The following is a 19,230-nucleotide window of genomic DNA, read 5'->3' as shown; positions in this document are numbered from 1 at the left end:
CAACACCCAGTGCTCATCCCAAAAGGTGCCCTCCTCAATTGCCATCACCCACCCTTCCCTCCCTCCCACCCCCCATCAACCCTCAGTTTGTTCTCAGTTGTTTTTTTTTTAACGTTTATTTATTTTTGAGACAGAGAGAGACAGAGCATGAACAGGGGAGGAGCAGAGAGAGAGGGAGACACAGAATCTGAAGCAGGCTCCAGGCTCTGAGCTGTCAGCACAGAGCCCGATGTGGGGCTCAAATTCACGGACCGTGAGATCGTGACCTGAGCCGAAGTCGGACGCTTAACCGACCGAACCACCCAGGCACCCCTGTTCTCAGTTTTTAAGAGTCTCTTATGCTTTGGCTCTCTCCCACTCTAACCTCTTTTTTTTTCCTTCCCCTCCCCCACGGGTTCCTGTTAAGTTTCTCAGAATCCACATAAGAGTGAAAACATATGGTATCTGTCTTTCTCTGATTGGCTTATTTCACTTAGCATCACACTCTCCAGTTCCATCCACGTTGCTACAAAGGGCCAGATTTCATTCTTTCTCATTGCCACGTAGTACTCCATTGTGTATATAAACCACAATTTCTTTATCCATTCATCAGTTGATGGACATTTAGGCTCTCTCCATAATTTGGCTATTGTTGAGAGTGCTGCTATAAACATTGGGGTACAAGTGCCCCTATGCATCAGACTCCTGTATCCCTTGGGTGAATTCCTAGCAGTGCTACTGCTGGGTCATAGGGTAGGTCTATTTTTAATTTTTTGAGGAACCTCCACACTGTTTTCCAGAGTGGCTGCACCAATTTGCATTCCCACCAACAGTGCAAGAGGGTTCCTGTTTCTCCACATCCTCTCCAGCATCTATAGTCTCCTGATTTGTTCATTTTGGCCACTCTGACTGGCGTGAGGTAATATCTGAGTGTGGTTTTGATTTGTATTTCCCTGATGAGGAGCGGCGTTGAGCATCTTTTCATGTGCCTGTTGGCCATCCAGATGTCTTCTTTAGAGAAGTGTCTATTCATGTGTTCTGCCCATTTCTTCACTGGGTTGTTTTTCCGGTGTGGAGTTTGGGGAGCTCTTTATTAGATTTTGGATACTAGCCCTTTGTCCTATATGTCATTTGCAAATATCTTTTCCCATTCCGTTGGTTGCGTTTTACTTTTGTTGGTTGTTTCCTTTGCTGTGCAGAAGCTTTTTATCTTCATGAGGTTCCAGTAGTTCATTTTTGCTTTTAATTCCCTTGCCTTTGGGGATGTTTCAAGTAAGAAATTGCTACGACTGAGGTCAGAGAGGTCTTTTCCTGCTTTCTCCTCTAGGGTTTTGATGGTTTCCTGTATCACATTCAGGTCCTTTGTCCATTTTGAGTTTATTTTTGTGAATGGTGTGAGAAAGTGTCTAGTTTCAACCTTCTGCATGTTGCTGTCCAGTTCTCCCAGCACCATTTGTTAAAGAGATTGTCTTTTTTCCATTGGATGTTCTTTCCTGCTTTGTCAAAGATGAGTTGGCCATACGTTTGTGTGTCTAGTTCTGGGGTTCCTATTCTATTCCATTGGTCTATGTGTCTGTTTTGGTGCCAATACCATGCTGTCTTCATGATTACAGCTTTGTAGTAGAGGCTAAAGTCTGGGATTATGATGCCTCCTTCTTTGGTCTTCTTCAAAATTACTTTGGCTACTCGGAGCCTTTTGTGGTTCCATATGAATTTTAGGATTGCTTGTTCTAGCTTCGAGAGGAATGCCAGTGCAATTTTGATTGGGATTGCATTGAATGTGTAGATAGCTTTGGGTAGTACTGACATTTTGACAATATTTATTCTTCCAATCCATGAGCACGGAATGTTTTTCCATTTCTTTATATCTTCTTCAATTTCCTTCATAAGCTTTCTATCGTTTTCAGCATACAGATCTTTTACATCTTTGGTTAGATTTATTCCTAGGTTTTTTATGCTTCTTGGCGCAATTGTGAATGGGATCCGTTTCTTTATTTGTCTTTCTGTTGCTTCATTATTAGTGTATAAGAATGCAACTGATTTCTGTACATTGATTTTGTATCCTGCAACTTTGCTAAATTCATGTATCAGTTCTAGCAGACTTCTGGTGGAGTCTATCAGATTTTCCACGTATAATATGTCATCTGCAAAAAGTGAAAGCTTAACTTCATCTTTGCCAATTTTGATGCCTTTGATTTCCTTTTGTTGTCTGATTGCTGATGCTAGAACTTCCAACACTATGTTAAACAACAGCGGTGAGAGTGAACATCCCTGTCATGTTCCTGATCTCAGGGAAAAAGCTCTCAGTTTTTCCCCATTGAGGATGATGTTAGCTGTGGGCTTTTCATAAATGGCTTTTATGATGTTTAAGTATGTTCCTTCTATCCCGACTTTCTCAAGGGTTTTTATTAAGAAACGGTGCTGAATTTTGTCAAATGCCTTTTCTGCATCGATTGACAGGATCATATGGTTCTTATCTTTTCTTTTATTAATGTGATGTATCACGTTGATTGATTTGCAAATGTTGAACCAGCCCTGCATCCCAGGAATGAATCCCACTTGATCATGGAGAATAATTTTTTTATATGCTGTTGAATTCGATTTGCTAGTATCTTATTGAGAATTTTTGCATCCATATTCATCAGGGATATTGGCCTGTAGTTCTTTTTTTACTGGGTCTCTGTCTGGTTTAGGAATCAAAGTAATACTGGCTTCATAGAATGAGTCTGGAAGTTTTCCTTCCCTTTCTATTTCTTGGAATAGCTTGAGAAGGATAGGTATTATCTCTGCTTTAAATGTCTGGTAGAACTCCCCTGGGAAGCCATCTGGTCCTGGACTCTTATTTGTTGGGAGATTTTTGATAACTGATTCAATTTCTTCGCTCGTTATGGGTCTGTTCAAGTTTTGATTTCCTCCCGATTGAGTTTTGGAAGCATGTGGGTGTTTAGGAATTTGTCCATTTCTTCCAGGTTGTCCAGTTTGTTGGCATATAATTTTTCATAGTATTCCCTGATAATTGCTTGTATCTCTGAGGGATTGGTTGTAATAATTCCATTTTCATTCATGATTTTATCTATTTGGGTCATCTCCCTTTTCTTTTTGAGAAGCCTGGCTAGAGGTTTATCAATTTTATTTTTTCAAAAAACCAACTCTTGGTTTCATTGATCTGCTCTACAGTTTTTTTAGATTCTATATTGTTTATTTCTGGTCTGATCTTTATTATTTCTCTTCTTCTGTTGGGTTTAGGCTGTCTTTGCTGTTCTGCTTCTATTTCCTTTAGGTGTGCTGTTAGATTCTGTATTTGGGATTTTTCTTGTTTCTTGAGATAGGCCTGGATTGCAATGTATTTTCCTCTCAGGACTGCCTTCGCTGCATCCGAAAGCGTTTGGATTATTGTATTTTCATTTTCATTTGTTTCCATATATTTTTTAATCTCTTCTCTAAATGCCTGGTTGACCCATTCATTCTTTAGTAGGGTGTTCTTTAACCTCCATGCTTTTGGAGGTTTTCCAGACTTTTTCCTGTGGTTGATTTCACGCTTCATAGCATTGTGATCTGAAAGTATGCATGGTATGATCTCAATTCTTGTATACTTATGAAGGGCTGTTTTGTGACCCAGTATGTCATCTATCTTGGAGAATGTTCCATGTGCACTCGAGAAGAAAGTATATTCTGTTGCTTTGGGATGCAGAGTTCTAAATATATCTGTTAAGTCCATCTGATCCAATGTATCATTCAGGGCCCTTGTTTCTTTATTGACCGTGTGTCTAGATGATCTATCCATTTCTGTAAGTGGAGTGTTAAAGTCCCCTGCAATTACCACATTCTTATCAATAAGGTTGCTTATGTTTGTGAGTAATTGTTTTATATATTTGGGGGCTCCCATATTCGGTGCATAGACATTTATAATTGTTAGCTCTTCCTGATGGATAGACCCTGTAATTATTATATAATGCCCTTCTTCATCTCTTGTTACAGCCTTTAATTTAAAGTCTAGTTTGTCTGATATAGGTATGGCTACGCCAGCTTTCTTTTGGCTTCCAGTAGCATGATAAATAGTTCTCCATCCCCTCACTTTCAATCTGAAGGTGTCCTCAGGTCTAAAATGAGTCTCTTGTAGACAGCAAATAGATGGGTCTTGTTTTTGTATCCATTCTGATACCCTATGTCTGACTGAACCTTGTTTAAATGCAAGACTGGCCACTGGTCAACCAGAAATTATGGCCTTTGACCTTCCTGTCTGCTTCTGCATCTTCCAGAATTTAGTGTTAGCGACTGACTTCTCTCTCTGCATCTTCTGTCTCTCACCTTCCACCATGCTGTCTTCTTACTATACATTCTCCATGAGCAATAATTAATTTAAGACTATGGTTATAACTCCAAGATCAATATGGCCAGCCCAAACTTCTTGCTTCTGCGGTCACAGGCCATTCAAACCTAACAGGTCTCCAACTCACTTTCTCTGTTGAACCTGCTCCGCCCACCACCCCCTTTCCCTTCATCTCTTTCTTAGTAAATCACACACTCATCCACCTACTAACCTCACCAGAAATCCAGAGTAATTGAGTTTTCTTTCTTTCCTTCTTACCCTTCCCCCATCCAAACACCAAGAAGTTCTAGATATAGCCCTCAGAGACATCTATTCTTTCCCCTCCCTGATCTTGTGACTGCATTAAGAATCACCCTTGATTATTCCTTGATTCTCTAAGTGAGTCCCTTTGGTTGGACCCCCAATGCTTCTCCAGTTCCTTCCCCCACTTCCTCCGCTACCCTACTCCAGGCCCTGAGCAGCTCTTGTCTGGACGCTGGGGACACCCTCTGGCTTTCCTCTTTGTCACCATCCAACTGCCAGTTTACCTTCTACATAGTTCCAAATTTTTGTAAGAGATGCTCCCTCATTAGTTAAAAAAAAAAAAAGCATCCTCAGTATATGTATATTGTATATGAATCTCACACACTATTGCCAACTAATATAGTCTGTATATTATAAAATATGCATATAGAAGGATACAGTCAGGTTGAAATTAAAACAAAATATACAATTTTTAAAAAAAATTTTTAAATATTTTTGAAAGAGAGAGAGAGAGCATGAGCAGGGAAGGAGCAGAGAGAGAGAGGGAGACACAGGATCCGAAGCAGGCTCCAGGCTCTGAGCGGCCAGCACAGAGCCCGACACAAGGCTTGAACTCATGAACTGTGAGATCATGACCTGAGCCGAAGTCAGACACTTAACTGACTGAGCCACCCAGCACCCCTGCAATTATTTTAAGTAACTAAATTTTATTGTTTATTGATAGTTTATGCTTTGTTCAAATAATGAGATTAAATAACTTAAGATCTTGGTTGAACACTCTAGGACTCAGATTCAAAGGTCTGATTAGCTTTTTACTTCTTGGTTTCACTGGCCATCATAGTTGGAAAGGATAGCTCACAAAGGCACAGTATCACTTAGACTTTACAATACGTATTTTAGGCAAGGTTCGTTGTTGACAATGGAGGTTGTAATTCAAATCATTCCGTAATTCAAAACAAGGTCTTTGATACATCTGACCTTTTTTTAGCTAAGTTCTTGTCATAACTAATGACACTCTTTTAGCTTCCTTATAATGTAGGTGACCAAGAACTTGTACTGAGAGCAAGAGAGACCTCTCTGCTGCCATTTTCTTATGTGTTTGCATCTGTCTCTCAAAAATAAACTTAAAAAAATATTTATAAAAAAAAATTGTGCTCTCCTGCCTCCGAGCCTTAATAATTTAACTTTCCCTTATTGTGTTTCTAAGTATATGCTGCTTAGTACTGGTTTTATATGTATTCGGTTGTTATCTCTAGGGAAGGGACTCTGTGGCAAACAGAAAGCCAGTGAGACCAGGCAAGTCATTAGAAACACACAGGAGCACAGAGCAGGACAAGGGCCATGGAGCCCACCTGGCAGATGCCAGTATCTCTTGATGGGAGAACCCGAATTACAGAAGTAAATGCACTTCAGAGTGGCCTCAGGAATGATGCACAAAAATACCGCACTCCCCACAGCCGGGGAATGTCCCCACTCCATGTCTCCTAAGACATGAAACTCAGTGGCTCCCTGTGTCTTCCAGTTGTAGGACCAGGGGTCTAACATGTAACCGGAGGTCCAAGCCCATTTTGACAAGACTAGGGAAACAGTTAAATACCCTACTCGCTAAGCCACTTAGTAATTCCATGTGGGATTCCAATACATGGAAGCAGCTCCCTGGAGAGACCAGGAGTCACTTGGGGACCAACACTATAAAGGGACTGGCTGGTCACCTAGTAAACTATGACCACACACCAACACAGTGAGCTTTATAGAGATGTAACTCACTAGCTGTACCAGGAAGATGCAGTTGCCGATGATAACTTTCACCGTTGGAGAGAGAGACTCTGACATAAAGTGGCAACGTCTTTAGTATCTGAATTATTTGAGTAAAGATGGGGGGAGGGAACAGGACAAAAGAGGATGAGGCCATACGAAGGCAGCAGGGGCTGAAACAAGGGCACCTGGGTGGTTCAGTCAGTTAAGCATCCAACTCTTGATTTTGGCTCAGGTCATGATCTCACAGTTTGTGAGATCGAGTCCTGTTGGGATCTGTGCTACGGAATCTGTTTGGGACGCTCATGTGCTCTCTCTCTCTCTCTCTCTCTCTCTCTCTCTCTCTCTCTGTTTCACTGCCTCTCCCCTGCTCATTCTCTCTCTCTCAAAATAAATATTTTTAAAAAGGCAGCAGGGGTTGAGACAGAAAAAGGGGCTGCTTCAGCCAGTGTTTCCCTACCAGTTTCTTTAGAAATGTAGACAGTGTGAGCATGACCTTGTTAGGTTGAGATTTAATCCATGGGACATTAAAGATAAAAGGAACATTATGTAGCAAAAATCTCCCAAGGAGCAGGGTTCAGAACATAGCTTCAGCTCCCTAACTAGATCTTAAATAAGACAGCAACCTCCTGAAGTCCAATCCCTGTCCTTTATTAAACAGGGGTCCCAGGACCTACCTCAGGAATTCTTATAAATAAGACACAGATACCTAACACGTGTCAGCATACTTCTGCAAATTTTCTGTTCAGGCAATGTCACTCTGCATTTTGCTTCTTCCTAACTTACGAGGAATTCTTTATGAACATCACCTAGCACTAGAAGACTTAATTTCCACCACAGCTGCCTCCTGTCCTCCAAATTTCTTTTCATCTGTCCTTCCAAATGAAGTTTAGAAAGACAGGATGCTCAGAGCAGTTTCTGGTTGCTTTGGGCTCCCCCTTGTGACAGAACTTGGGAATTGTGTGTGAACCAGTCCCCATTTGAGGCAAATTCACCTAAACGGAGATGTGTGTGTGTGTGTGTGTGTGTGTGTGTGTGTGTGTGTGTGTGTACATCTTTATCACTCTCTCTGTATCTACTTTTAAACTTTTCCCTAAGGAATAATCCATCTTCTCTAAACTTTGAAGTTAACTTTATTAAAGATACTGGCTAGCAGTTGTATGCTGGAAGTCAGTGGCAGATTGCAAAATTCTGTTTGCAACTTGATCTTTATTTTCACCAACGGGTGCCAGTTGATCAAGATGGATAGTTATCGTAGAACATGCAGTCATTTCCATAGGACAAAGCCCTGCATGTTCCCTGCTTTTCACTGGATTCGCACGATAACCCAGTAGTAAGTCAGCCAGATGTTATCACCGCTTTTTTTTAACAAATGAGACCCAGAGAGGGTGAAGGAATCTGCCCCAAACTATACATTAGGGGGACTAAGCCAGAAGTAGAACCCACAACATTTTGTATGGCCATCACGGGTTCGTTGTGGTTTATCAACTCTTGTGTTGGGAGATACTTCTACCATATTCCCAAGCCTCAGACCACATGTAGCTCATTCCCCAAGGACAGACCTGGAGTGGGGTGGCGTTCAGAGGCAGCAGACATGCACACTAGCCCACTGTATCAAAGGATCACCAGCATCGAGACATGCAGCTTTACTACAAACGCTAGAATGTCTAGAATGTAACATCGTTTTTCTTTCCTAAGGCCGCCATTGCTGCAACTGTACCATATATTCCACAGGCCCACGTAAGAAGACATTCCATTTCAAATGGAGACCGCTAATAGTAAAATGACCTGTGTGTTTATGTGTATGTGCTCACACACAGGGGACTGAGCTAGGTCTTAAAATGCAGCCAGCGTGGAAACGATGGCCATCCCCAGAGGGTCCCAGCCTCGCTTTTTAATTTAGCGCTTCAATACTATCCTCACTTCTCCATTTTGGTAATAAAGCATCTTGTCCCCACCCCCATCCTGGGAGCAGCAGGCATGAGACACAAGGGTTTTCTTCTCTTCGCCATTTAACAAATTGTTATTGTGTTCCTACTAGGTACTGGTTTTCATTGTAAAATATACATACCATGAAATATACTATCTAACCATTCTAAGAGTGTTATTCAGTCGTGTTAAGTATATTCGCATTGTTGTGCAACGAATCTCTGGAATTTTTTTTTTTTAATCAGGCACAACTGAAACTCTATAGCCATTCAACAACCACCCATTTTCCCCAAACCCTCAGCAACCACTGTCCCACTTTCTGTCCTTATAAATCAGACACCTCTAGGGACCTCATACAAGTGAATTCATACAGTATTTGTCTTTTCAAGTCTGGCTTCTTTCATTTGGCACAATGTCCTCAAGGTTTATCTAGGTTGGATCACGTGTCAGGATTTCATTCTGTTTTAAGGCTGAATAATATTCCGCTGTATGTATAGATCATATCGCTTATCCATTCAGCCACTGATGGACCTCACGCATGGCACTGGAAAATGTCACAGCTTGGTTTGCTAGGATGACAAGAGTCACAGGTACACTCTCTACCTTTCAACATTCAACAAGGAAGCCACTGAAAGCCCAGAATACAGTCTTTTCTGCCAGGAGAGTAGATGGATGAAAGGGTAGAAATCTTTTTAAAATGTTAGGTGGAGGGCGCCTGGGTGGCTCAGTTGGTTAAGCATCCAACTCTGGGTTTCAACTTAGGTCATGATCTCGTGGTTTGTGAGTGTGAGGGCCCCCCCCCCCACCCCACCCCACCCTGGTCAGGCTCTGTGCTGACAGTGCAGAGCCTGCTTGATTCTCTCCCCTACCCCTTTCTCTGCCTCTCCCCTGCTTAATCTTTTTTAGAAAAATAAAAGTTAGGTGAGATCCCAGACTTTAAATCCACTTCCCTAAAGGACAGACCAGACCAGTTCTACTCAAAGCACTGCTGTTAAGCTGCACATCACTCTAAGAGAGAGAATTTCTGGAACTGAAGTCTGCTATCCTGGTCTCTCTCAGCACACTCACTAATTCTGACTCTGTAATGGCGACCACAGATGGGACACCTTAGTTGTACAACTGTGGCCAGAGAGGCTTTACAGGATGGATTTAGGGAGATGACCTCTTTGGAGGTGTGATTACCTACTGAAAGTTTATGCAAAGTCTCAGGACAGACTTCAGTAAAACACGTGGGTTTGGTTTAGTCACAGAACAGCATACATACACACACACACACACACACACACACACCAGCTTTCTTAGGTCTGAATCGACTACCCAAGTCCTCACATCACAGGGGAAAAGGAAGGCTAACGGCACAGGCCAGTGGTTGCTCTTAAGGCCACAGGGGAAGGAGACATTAAAACCAAAAACTGTTTGCTCAGTTTGGGCACTGTTCACTCATTTCTGCCGTCAGCATCTCAAAAGCTACAGTTTTCAGTGTGATCGGTGTTAAAACCACATACTGTCATCGCCATCGACTATTTACTAAGTGGCCTTGAAAAGTTCAAGCAGGGTTTTCGCTCATCCACCTCGTGTTCATTAATTATGCCTCTGCCTCTTGGTCACACAGATCTTGCTGGGCCAGAAATACAACCATTCTGTTGACTGGTGGTCCTTCGGTGTTCTCCTCTATGAGATGCTGATTGGGCAGTCACCTTTCCACGGGCAAGATGAAGAGGAGCTTTTCCACTCCATCCGCATGGACAATCCCTTTTACCCCGATGGCTTGAGAAAGAGGCGAAGGATCTTTTGGTGAAGGTAAGAAGTGAAGCCAAGGAGACTCTGTAGAATTAGTATTGGGTATTCTGATCGGTTCTCCCATTCATTTCTAGGTTCTGATTTATACGTGGTAAACAATAGTCATCTTGAACTGGATTTAAATGGGATTCTCACTATGTATTTCAACTGAGGCACCAGTAGGATGGACCTTAGATACCAAAATGAGAAGATAAACGTTCATGTGCCTGGTTTACATAAGAAATGCCCAGGAACCAGTTCCATGACTCTTGAAACCCTGACTTTGAGAGGAAATTGGCCCACTGACAAGCCCAGTTTGTAGCTTAAAACTCAGCCTTTGGTTTCCCATTATGCCCATTAAGCCTCCTCAGGCCAGTTCATCTTCCCCTTCCCACCTGGACAGAATGCACAACTCTTCAGCCAAACACAAACCTCACATCACCCCTAGGCCATAAAACACGGTCTCAGTTGAGAAGGTAAAACTGTTCAGCCCGTGAAAGAAGTCAGCAAGTCAACCAGACCTCTAAAGCCAAGACTTTTAATCCCTCTTCTCCGGTCAGATTCGGGGCTGGTGGCCACTCACTTTGGGAGAAGGGAATGTGGTCATGTTGTGGCCAACTGTGTCCTGTTCTCTTCCTCTCCAGCTCTTGGGTCTCTGCTGCAGACCAGACCAGGTTTAAAGCAGGGAGAGGACAGAGGAGTAAGAAGGAGAAACCGTTGTTCTTTAATGGCTGGGTGGCTTCATGCTTGGAGTCTGGTGGTTTGTGAAAGCCAGAACTTCTGTGAGACATCCTAGTAGGTCTTTTGGAAGTAAGAACTGGTCACCGGGGATGTTTTTGGCCAAAGCCCTTGACACACAGGCCATGTGTTTAGTCCGTTCCCTGGCCTAGATTCTATACCAGACTCCATTTCACAGCATTCCATCTCACAGAGACCCTCACTGCTCACTGCCTGAGAGGGCCCCTTCAGCAGTATTTAAAATGCTGCAGATCACCTCCCCTTCCCATGTCCACTGGAAACACTGATGCATCTTTCACCCTGTAACTCAGAATTCAGACTGTCACCATCCCTGCAGAATTCGCTATCAAAGCAAGACTCACACCCCGGTCCACGACGGTCCAGGCTCAGGGGAGAACTGAGTGTGTTACAGATGGAAACCGGGCTCTAAGAATCACTTGCCATGAACCAGGAGCTCCCAGGGAAAGCCAATGAAGAGACCTAAGCAGCACCTGAGAGCCATCATTAAAGATTGGGGTTATAGGCAGAGTCCTGGTTTCCTTCTGTTGAGGACGCAAATTAACACCCACAGTGTGAGTACAAAAAATAAGTCACGGTAGTGCAATGTGCTCTTACATATAATGACAACGACCAGCACTCACTGAGCTGTCCCAGCAACTTTTTGGATCAAGGAGATACACCGAGGTGATCAGGAAGTGAACAAATCTAAAAAAAGTGGACCAAGAACACAGGTGTTTTGAATTTGGGCATCTCCTATCTCAGCTGGCTTTAAAAATCATTTAGGAAAATAATTTTCAGTCTTGCTGTCTTTATATTGAAAGGGGGGGAGCAAAGAGTAAGACCTTTCAACATTAGAAGCTCTTGGTGGATTTTAAGCGTTTTTTTTTTAACATTTATTTATTTTTGAGAGAGAGAGAGAGAGAGAGAGGGAGAGAGAAAGAGAGAGAGAGAGAGAGAGAGAGCATGAGCAGGGGAGGGGCAGAGACAGAGGGAGACCCAGAATCCGAAGCAGTCTCCAGGCTCTGAGCTGTCAGCACAGAGCCCGACGCGGGGCTTGAACCCACAAACAGTGAGATCATGACCCAAGCCGAAGTTGGACGCTTAACTGACTGAGCCACCCAGGCGCCCCGGTGGATTTTAAATCTAAAAACAATTACCAGGCCCATCTTGTTTCACAAGTCTACTTTTTTCTCATGAACTACCTGGATTTAAAGGGCACCTACTTCTCCTGCTCTAATACGACAACTTGTCCAGAGTCTGAGATGCTGAGGCAACTGCATTGCAAGTCTGAGCCACTTCAACTCAGCTTTCTGTTTCTGTTATCCAAAGAAAGCACAAACCTAGAAAACTCTCGGAATGACCCATTAAACACACTTCCAATGACTGAACAACACACCTATAAAATGAAAGCTGATTTCAAAATTAACCAGTTAAGAAGATGACAACAGTAAAAATTGTCAGGATTCGGATGGAAGCAGTGTTGCTTTACGCAAAGGCAAGTTGAGACATTGTTACAGTTGCTGCTTGGGTTGTACACGGACTGGCCACGTGGGCTCAAGGTGAGGTATGATTAGTTGGCTCCAGCTGCTGTAACAAAATATCACAGACTGAGGGGCTCACCCAACAAATTTACTTACAGTTCCGGAGGCTGGGAGTCCAAAGGCAAGGTCCAGCAAGGTCGGTTTCTGGCGAAGGCTTTCTTCCTGCCTTGCAGACAGGTGCCTCCTTGCCGCATCTTCACTCACACACGGGCGAAGAGCTCTCTGCTGTTTCCTCTTATAAGGACTCTAATCCTATTGGATCGGGCTCCCACCCACATGACCTCATTTAACCGTAATTACTTGTTTCCTGCAAGTTCACTCGCATGGGGGGCAGGGCTTCGATGTGTGACTTTTGAGGGGACACGCTTCAGTCTCGTAGTGTGGGGGTGCACTGAAAAGGCCTGGGCCAACGAAACCCCCCAGAAGGGAATAAGGAAACAGCTCGGGGGCTGCCTGGAGGCGATCCACCTTTACCCCTTGATGTTCCGCGAAAGCTCAACAGCTATGCTTCCAAACCCAGTGCCGCCTCGGGATGTGGGGGGGCTCACGGCCAGGAGGGAGGGTGAAGGAGTCACGGGGCCAGGTGGAGTTCATCAGAAGTAAATGCTGGAAGTGACGGTTTTTCACAGGAGAGAGAGACGGCGTGGGAAGAAGGATCAGTTCCAGGTAGAGAGGAAAGATGACAAGACACATACAAGGAATATTACTCAGCAAGAAAAAGGAAGGAACGGTTATCGATCTACAAAACCACCTGGGTGGATCGCAAGGGTGTTGTGCGGAGTGAAAAAAGGCCAGTCTCCAAGGGTCACATACTGTGAGTCCACTTGTGTAACCTTCTCCAAAGGGCAGCGTGGAGATGGAAATCAGATTAGTGGCAGTGGGGGCTGGGGAGAGTGGAGGCAGGACAGCGACTGTAGAGGGGGATCCCAAGGGACAGCTTTCTGTTGACAGGACGGGTCTGTACCTTGTGTGCACGGCCGTTACCCAAATCTATGCATGGGATAAAATGACAGAGAACTAGACACACACATTGTATCAATGCTGGCCTCCTGCTTTTGGTGTCGTTCTATAATTATAAAAGACGTAGGCATTAGGGGAAGCTAGGTGACAGGGACACGGGACACCTGTACTAGCTTTTAACATCCTGTGAATTGATATGTATGGACTGAATGTGCCGGCCCCAAATCCTATGTTGAAGCCCTAACCCCCAAAATGATGAGGCCTTTGGGACATAATGAGGCAGAGATGACATAATCGGGGTGGGGTCACCACAGTGGACGAGTGCCCTTATAAAAAGAGGAAGAGAGAGCTATCCCCCCCTCCAAATACATGCACCAGAGGAAGGCCATGTGAGGACACAGCAAGAAGGCGGCCACCTACCCACCAAAAAGAGGGTCCTCGCCAGAAAGTGCCCACACAGGCACCTTGATCTTGGACTTCCAGACTCCAGAACTGTGAAAATTAAATGTCTGTTGTTTAAGGCACCACTCAGTCCGTGTCATTTTGTCGTAGCAGCCCAAGAAGACTAAGACGCTGTGATTGTTTCAAAATAAAAAGTTTAAGAACAAAATAAAATCTAAGGGTTAATGCCAGCAAATACCAAAACCAAAATCATGTGCACTTTCAATAGCGGGAAAAAGATTTGCTAGAAGAATAGGAAATAAATCTGGCTGAACAGAGCAGAAACCAAGACAGGTAAGAATAAAAAGTGGGAGAGAGTGGGACTCGTTGGCGAAAGAGGTCTTAGATCCACGTGGAGGAGACCGGGCTTATCCTTTCCCATAGGTGTTGGTAAAAATTCCATCTCCTTGCCCCACAAGGAAGGTAGTCCTCTGCCATGTTCTAGAAGTAAGGCTGATAAAAATTAGTTTCCTCGTGCAATTTGCTGACAAGAACACGGCTTCTAGTTCCATCTCTCCTCCTGGTTTGCTCTATAACTTTGGTCCCACTGCCCCCCTCATCCTTGAGTTCCGTTTTCTGCAAAAATCAAAGGTAGCATCATTTCTGAGAAACTTCCTGTAGAGAATTATAATGTAAAACCCAGAAGTAATGAGTCCTCTAAAAAAAAAAAAAAAGGAATCTGTTACAACAGCTGCATCAATATCACTCTCTATTCCCTTTAGTCCTCACAGCACATAGATGCAGGTAGTGTACTGAACAACTGCGCAGAAGAGGCCGTGCTGCATCATGAATTGCAACTGGGACACCGCTGTTCAGTTGAGTCTTGAAAAGAAACACCCCTTTCTCCCTCATGTATTCATCCGGGATGTCCTGTCCATTTGTTTGGAAACGGGCGGAAAACGAAAGATCCCAAACAGAAGCACCTCTCCCTTCTGTAGAAAGATGTATCTGCGCAGGGAATGAAGAGGGGAGAAGACCCCTCTCCAGGGACAGGGGCTAAGCGCTGGTGGCCCTCCTCAGCCGCCCAGCACGGCTCCCCAGCCCAGACAGTCGAGTAAATTCAAACAAACGACAGCTACATCCTGGCCATTCGTGTACGAGGTGTGCTGTTTCCTGTTAATGTAAACCGCCCTCTGACAGCTTCTATGAACAAAAGCAAGTCTTTCTTCATGAACACGGAGTCCCTTGGTGCAGTTCTCCAGCACAGAGCCGACGGCCTCCTGCAAGGTCACCAGACCTGGAAGGGGGGGGGGGGGCGTGCTTTGATGCAGGGGACAGAAGACAGTAACTCACTCTTGTGCAGGACGGGAAAGAAATCTGAGTCTCGAACATGAGGTCATGTTATATTCTCATTACATATTTTATCTTTGAAAGTATATTTTTTTAAATTTCGCAGGTACATGGGTCGGTCTCAGAAGGCTCTGTCAGGATGCTCTAGGTACAAACGACACATGGTCCTGGAAAAATCCAACAGGAAACAGCATGGTCTGCGCTTGGCATAGGGCAATTACTTCTCACTGTATTCAGTAAAGCCTTTCATTATAACTACGTGAGCTAGAGACACTCCCACCTTCTCTCTCTTGTTTCATGAAAACGTCCTTAAAAAGTAGGGGCCAGTAAGGTGTGATGATCGTTTCTAGGGAAGTCACTTATTCCCTCTGCTTCTAAAGAATCAGTCTGCTTTTCCATCTGTTGGCCTACATTGGTGTTCAAGTCTATTACTGTGAACTTGGTGCCTTTTCTATGTGCCGTTATATATGCTGAAGACAAGATTCTGGCAGAAGGTGAGGACTGAAGATCTATGGTCTGCATGTAATAAAGTAGAAAGACAACTTGCTCACTTATTTAACAAACATTTATCGTGCATCTACTTTGTGCACAGCACTGTGCTAGGTTCTGTAAGAAAGAGAAACATAAGTGGTGTTTGCCCTCCATAGCTTACACTCTACTAAAAAAAAAATACTCTTAAAAATACTCTTGGGGCAACCGGGTGGCTCAGTCGGTTGAGCATCTGACTTTGGCTCAGGTCATGATCTCATTCGTTCCTGAGTTGGAGCCCCGCGTCGGGCTCTTGCTGACAGCTCAGAGCCTGGAACCTGCTTTGGATTCTGTGTCTCCCTCTCTCTGCCTCTCTCTCTCTCTCTCTCTCAAAAATAAAAACGTTAACAAAATACTATTAAAAATGATAGACAGATAGATACCTTCTTTAACGAAGGGAAGATATTCAGATGTCCTACGGAGCCCAGAGGAGAGACTAAAGAGGCTGTTTATAATTTGGGCTCTACCCCTGGCTAGACCTGTGATCTTGAGCAAGTTATTTAGCTACTCTGAGCCCCCGTGTCCTTAACTGACGATTGGGACAGTGATCTCTGCTTTTAGAATCTGTCTTCAAAGTCAGGCCGATACGGCGGAGGCATCTGGCACTACTCCTGACTCTCAACGCTGGTTGGAATAAGTCACGGAACCGACCATATGACAATGAGTATGAGTTGAAGGGCAGGGAGGGCTCACCAGGAGTTGAGGGAGTCAAAGAAAGCTTCACAAAGAAGAAGGGGCATAAGCTGAACCCTGAGTGATGGGCTGGGATTGAAAGCTGAGGTGAAGGAAATGGCAAAACGTGGGGAGACGTATCTCCTCACGAGATGGAGATGTCCATAGCGAAGGACAGAGGTGGGAAAGGCAGGTGGCATATTCACTGAGTAGACATGTCTGGACAGAAGAGAGGGTTACAGTGGGGACAGAAGGATGTGTGTCCGCAGAGGCCACAGAGAGCCTGGGATGACCAGCCAGGCTCAGAGGATGTTAGGACTCACCAGGGCATAGAGATGACCTTGCCTCACCCTGCATTCTCCAGGGGAGGAAATGGAGACGTGGAAAACTTGCACAAGGCCACGTGGGTAGGAAGTCTCTTGGGTGACAGCCTCATGTTGGTGGTTTTCTAACGGAGCTTTGGAACATCAAGTTTCCATCGAGAGACCTCAGCCGCCACCGTATGGTAAAGTGGGGCAGCTGACCGTGTGGCTGCACTAGCTGGTTACATGGGTATTCCACCTGGACTTTTAAAAAGATTATCCCGATTTTTAAAAAGAAGAAAAAAATCTCCACTTTGCTACCGCACGTTGTGTTTTTTTTCTTCTTTTGGTTTTGGGTTTTTTGGGGGCCTTTCGGTAGAGCCTTTGAAGATTTTCAAGTAGGAAGGTAATATAAGTAAGGCAGTGTTTGGAAACACATAGACTGGCTATTCTTACAAGAGATAAAAGCAAGAGATCTCTGTAATTTAGTTGTTACCGGAGGTCCGGTCCTGCCAGAGCCTCGTGGAATATCCCTGATTCAGAGACCCCACGGTGTCCTTATGAACACCCTACAGCTAGAAGTTACTCTATAAACAAACATCGAGCTGCGGGATAAAAAGGGGTAACTATTTCAGGCACTTGGGACCCGTGACTCCCCAGGTCTCGTGTTTGGACTCTCCTATTCTGTACTGCCCTTGACCCGTTGTGTTGGAGTTTGAAGAGTTGCCGAGCTCCTTTCCTGTCCTGGCCAAGGTTCAGCGTGACCTCATAGTAACAGGAGAAGGAACAGTGCAAAGAAGAAAATATATCTGTAACAGACCAGAGGTCATTAGAGAGGATTTGAATTAAGTATTACTTTACCAGCGGGTTTGCAGGAAGCAGAAATGATTCTCACTACTCAGACGCCTTATCCAAAGCTGACCGTCAGCCGTCAGGGACTAGTTTGTAGGATATCATCAAAGCAACACTGTTATCCTTTGAAGGCAGCTTTGTAGGAAATCAAAGTCAATTAATGGGGGGTCAACCCAGCAACAAATAAATTGATCACTTATTCTCTGTTGTTGGGTTTTACAGACCACGAATCACTGCATACGTGCGTGTGCACATGTGTGTGCGTGTGTGTGTGTGTGATTTCATCTCACGCACAGAACCGCCCTGCGGGAAGGATACCTCATTCACTTTACAGGGGAGGACACAGACTCAGACTCCTGCAACTTGCCAGAGGTCCCGTAAACAATACAAGGCAAAGCTGATTTCAAAACTGGTCTATATCACTCAAGAGACTGCATTTCTAGGGCCAGGAGCAAGGGAGCAAAAACCCAGACCCTGGAATATTCAGAAGGCTCATTTGAGGGAGAGTGCTGTCACCAGTTTGGAGACAACAGTTGATACTCGAGAGTGGAAAAATCGGGTTAGAAAAGCCTTAAAAAGCAGTCTTTACCTCGTGGAGTCAAATCCCCATGACTTGAGCCTCACACACTATGAAATGCAGCCTCGTCTGAGGCTAACCGGCTGGTCCCCTGGGAAGTAACTGTTTTCTTTCTGCCGCTTCTCAGCTCTTCGTGAGGGAACCTGAAAAGAGACTAGGAGTGAGGGGAGACATCCGCCAGCATCCTTTGTTCCGGGAGATCAACTGGGAAGAGCTTGAAAGGAAGGAGATTGACCCACCGTTCCGGCCTAAAGTGGTAAGGACCCTCCCAGGACCATTTGGTTCCAGCTCGGCTCCCGGGCTGCCTGCCTGCCCCTCACCCCTGCTTGAGCCCCTACCTTCCCTCCGGGGTGCAGTTCTTGGAGGAAAGTGCTTCCTTAACCGTAATTCAGGTTACCTGGCTGGGAGTGGGGGGGGATGGGGTGCAGGGGGGATGTTACTCTTGTTTTGCAATATCTAACCTGTGCGATGAAAATGTACCTGCATGAAAAATGAATTCCTGGGCGCATGCCTCAGACGTAACCTGCATGTGCCAGGTGGCTCTCTGATGAGATACGGCGCTTTTGCACAGGATGCATCCGTGCCCCACGGTCACAGATTCTGTGACCCAAACGTGTATGCGGGGGATCTTGCAACCCTCTTTTCCGTGGCTATTTATTAAAATTTGCCTGACGTTTGCAACTGGTTCACGTTAACTATATTCCCTAACGGCAATCGTTCAGTGTTACTTGGTTTAAGGAAAAAGTACATTGGGGCTGAGGAAGAGACAAGTCTCTAAATTCCCAGGTGTATGCTCACTAGTGAAAGTCACTAACTTCCATGAGAAAAGGCACAATGACCTGTCCATGTGCAGAACCACCATAAAGCGAAGACAAAGTAAAGAAGGGACGCCCCGGGGGCTCAGTGGGTTAAGCGTCCAACTCTCTATTACGGTTCAGGTCATGATTTCACGGTTCATGAGATCGGGCCCCGTGTGAAGCCCCAGGTCAGGGTCTGCACTGACAGCTCGGACCCTGCTTGGGATTCTCTCTCTCCCTCGCTGCCCCTCCCCCACTCACATGCACGCACACGCTCTAAAAATAAGTAAACTTACAAAAAAGTAAAGTGCAGTTAAAATGAAAAAGGTCTGCAGACAGATGTTGGTAAGCGTGACTGCACACAGCCACTGAACCATACTCCTAAAAATCATTCAGATGGTCACTTTTAGGTTAGGTATATTTTACTACAGTTTTTACAATAAATAGTTTTTGGGTTTTTTTTAAATTTTTTTAATGTTTGTTTGTTTTTGAGAGAGAGAGAGTGTGTGAGCAGGGG

The 19,230-nt window shown here is 44.6% G+C and overlaps 1 protein-coding gene across 1 annotated transcript in view; it reads left to right on the top strand.

Annotated features, from left to right (window-relative positions):
- PRKCQ (protein kinase C theta) overlaps positions 1–19,230 on the top strand; it is a 186,046-nt gene that overhangs the window by 164,408 nt on the left and 2,408 nt on the right. The window contains 3 exon segments of the mRNA XM_042944801.1: positions 9,849–9,996; positions 9,999–10,036; positions 18,044–18,172. Of these exon segments, the coding sequence (XP_042800735.1) occupies positions 9,849–9,996; positions 9,999–10,036; positions 18,044–18,172 (315 nt within the window).

This window comes from Panthera leo, chromosome B4 (assembly GCF_018350215.1).
Source record: "Panthera leo isolate Ple1 chromosome B4, P.leo_Ple1_pat1.1, whole genome shotgun sequence".
Taxonomy (NCBI): Eukaryota; Metazoa; Chordata; class Mammalia; order Carnivora; family Felidae; genus Panthera; species Panthera leo.
Note: the sequence above shows the minus strand (reverse complement) of the source record. Positions and strands in the feature narration are given on the sequence as shown.